This window comes from Nerophis lumbriciformis, linkage group LG34 (assembly GCF_033978685.3).
Source record: "Nerophis lumbriciformis linkage group LG34, RoL_Nlum_v2.1, whole genome shotgun sequence".
NCBI classification, from domain to species: domain Eukaryota; kingdom Metazoa; phylum Chordata; class Actinopteri; order Syngnathiformes; family Syngnathidae; genus Nerophis; species Nerophis lumbriciformis.
The window spans coordinates 15,800,001-15,802,500 of record NC_084581.2 but is presented as its reverse complement, the minus strand read 5'-3'; the positions used below and the strand labels follow the sequence as shown (position 1 = coordinate 15,802,500).

General features: G+C 44.9%; 2 protein-coding genes across 5 annotated transcripts in view; one reads left to right on the top strand and one right to left on the bottom strand.

Annotated features, from left to right (window-relative positions):
• The window catches only part of fez2b (fasciculation and elongation protein zeta 2b), an 86,336-nt gene that overhangs the window by 7,532 nt on the left and 76,304 nt on the right, over window positions 1–2,500 (bottom strand). The gene's annotated exons all lie outside the window — the stretch shown is intronic.
• The window catches only part of LOC133576610 (estrogen-related receptor gamma-like), a 51,549-nt gene that overhangs the window by 19,875 nt on the left and 29,174 nt on the right, over window positions 1–2,500 (top strand). For all 3 annotated transcript variants that reach the window (XM_061929978.2, XM_061929977.2, XM_061929976.2), the window contains one exon: window positions 1,686–1,931. In XM_061929978.2, coding sequence (XP_061785962.2) covers window positions 1,699–1,931 — 233 coding nt within the window. In that variant the 5' untranslated portion in view covers window positions 1,686–1,698. The remainder of the gene's footprint in view (window positions 1–1,685; window positions 1,932–2,500) is intronic.

Genomic DNA, 2,500 nt, shown 5'->3' with positions numbered 1-2,500 from the left:
AGTGGATCGGTTTGCAGCTGAGTGTGAAGTGACTGGTGTGAGAATCAGCACCTCCAAGTCCGAGTCCATGGTTCTCGCTCGGATACTTTGGAGTGCCATCTCCGGGTTGGGGAAGAGATCTTGCCCAAGTGGAGGAGTTCAAGTACCTCGGAGTCTTGTTCACGAGTGAGGGAAGAGTGTATTGTAAGATCAAGAGGTGGATCAGTGCGGCTTCTGCATTGATGCGGACCCTGTGTCGGTTCGTCGTGGTGCAAAAAGAGCTAAACCGGAAGACAAAGAAATCTTGATTTACCCGCCGTTGATCTACGTTCCTACCCTCACCAATGATCATGAGCTTTGGGTTATGACAGAAAGGACAAGATCACGGGTACAAGTGGCTGAAATGAGTTTTCGCCGTCAGGTGACGGGGCTCTCCTTTAGAGATAGGGTGAGAAGCTCTGTCATTTGTGGACGATCAGAGTAAAGCCGCTGCTCTTCCACATCGAGAGGAGCCATATGACGTGGTTCGGGCTTCTAGTCAGGATGCCCCCCGAGTGCCTCCCTGGGTAGGTGTTTAGGGCACGTCCGACCAGTGGGACGCCTTGGAAAAGACCCAGGACACATTGGGAGGATTATGTCTCCTAGCTAGCCTGGGAACGCTTCGGGATCCCCTGGGAGGGGCTGGACAAAGTGGCTGGGGAGAGGGAAGTCTGGGTTTCTTTGCCTGGGCTGCTGCCCCTGCGACCCGACCTCGGATAAAATTAAGAAGATGGATGGATGGATGGATGGATGGATGTTATTTTTAGTGTTATTGAATATAATAAAACATGTAAACATACTAGTGTAAGTAGGACCATTCAAACCAAGTAGTAGGTTTCGTAAATGTTTGCCTGCAAATTGCATTCCTGCTAAATAATCTAAAATATCAATCAGCATTTTAGTTTGACCCATACAAATTGACCTGAGACCCATTTTGGTTCCAGGAACTTGCTCTAAACCAAATAACCTATTCTTATGCTTTTCTTACCAAATGTCCTTCGAATTACTGTTTATGAAGACATTTAATATCCCTATTTAGGTCTTTATATGTTGCATTGTGTGTGTGCATATGTATCTTTGCGGGATTCTAGAGGCGTCGGTAGCGCGTGGCCGTGGTTTTCTCTGGCGGCAGTTAAAAGCAACCACACACTTTGCCAAGTAAATGACTCGTGGGCCCACAGTGATGTGATTTACATTGCAGGAAACACTCTGACACGTGTGTGTGTGAGTCTGTGTGTGTATGTGTTCTGGTCTGAGTTTTGTAAAGTTGGCCTGGCGACATAAAGTTGCATGCCGAAGTGTGTCAGGGTGTTTATGAAGACACATGCTTTTTCAGTGTGTCGCGAAGTGTGAGAGTGTGTGTTTGACATATTCCTGATCGCGTGAATAGTGTGGGTGGGTTCTTATTTTTACTTCCGCGCACATGAACGCCAGAAGCCCAATGCAGACGATTTGTGGTTGGACTATTTGACTGCATTTGATTGTTCCTTTAAAAAACAAAGCAGTGTCATGGGCAGCAGGTTTGCATAATATGGGAAATCACAAACTGCTGCGTTAGGATAGATGAATGCATGGGTTAACACAGTATAGATAACACTTTGTCTGTATACTTTTGAAATATGTGTTAATAATAATATTAATACAATAATTTATTTTATCTCTTGCAGAGATCCTGGTAGAATGTCCGTAAGGGGCCTAGACCCCACTTGTACCTCCTCCATAAAGCGGGAGCCCTCCAGCCCCAGCTCCCATGGAGATGCCAGCCCGGCTCAGCCCAGTCCCGGTAGCTCTTCGTCGGACACCAACTCCAGCTACGGGCCCCTCATTAAGGGCCACGTCCACACCAATGAACTGGACTCGCCTGGTCCTTACGGGCGTATGACGGGGTCGTCTGACAACGGAGTACCTAACAGGTTGGTGACATACTTAGAGGACAAAACATTAGGTGCACCTAATACATACAAGTGTGTCAAGGTCAGAAAAGTGTTGATTTCATAATATTTTATAAGTATTTATTTTGTTAGTATTTAGATTATTGTGAAGGCTGCTACTAAAGTAACCGTATAATTTGAAACAGCTTTACAGTTCAATTTAGTGCATATTATTTTGCAGGCAATAATAATGACAATATCTATATTAAAATATTGTTCAACTTGTTAGCAAGACGGCTTGTTTCCAAAATCCAAAAACTAAATATCTAATTTCCATCAAACTTAGCAGCCAACATCCTCCATTACAGATAAAAGTGCAGATACAGCAATCTATTTTCACGCTTGGCTGTTACAGTCTACTTACGTTGGACCTAGTAGGACAGTGACCCACATGATCCAGCAGATGGCGCTGTGATGAAAAAAGTTAAGTGCAATGCTCATTACAGGACTGGAGTGGAACTGTTATCGCCCAACCTGTCGGGTTTTTTAGTTTTTAAGTCAGTCATGGTAAGAGGAGTTCTCTCTGTTTGACCTGCGCAAGTAGGGGTGAC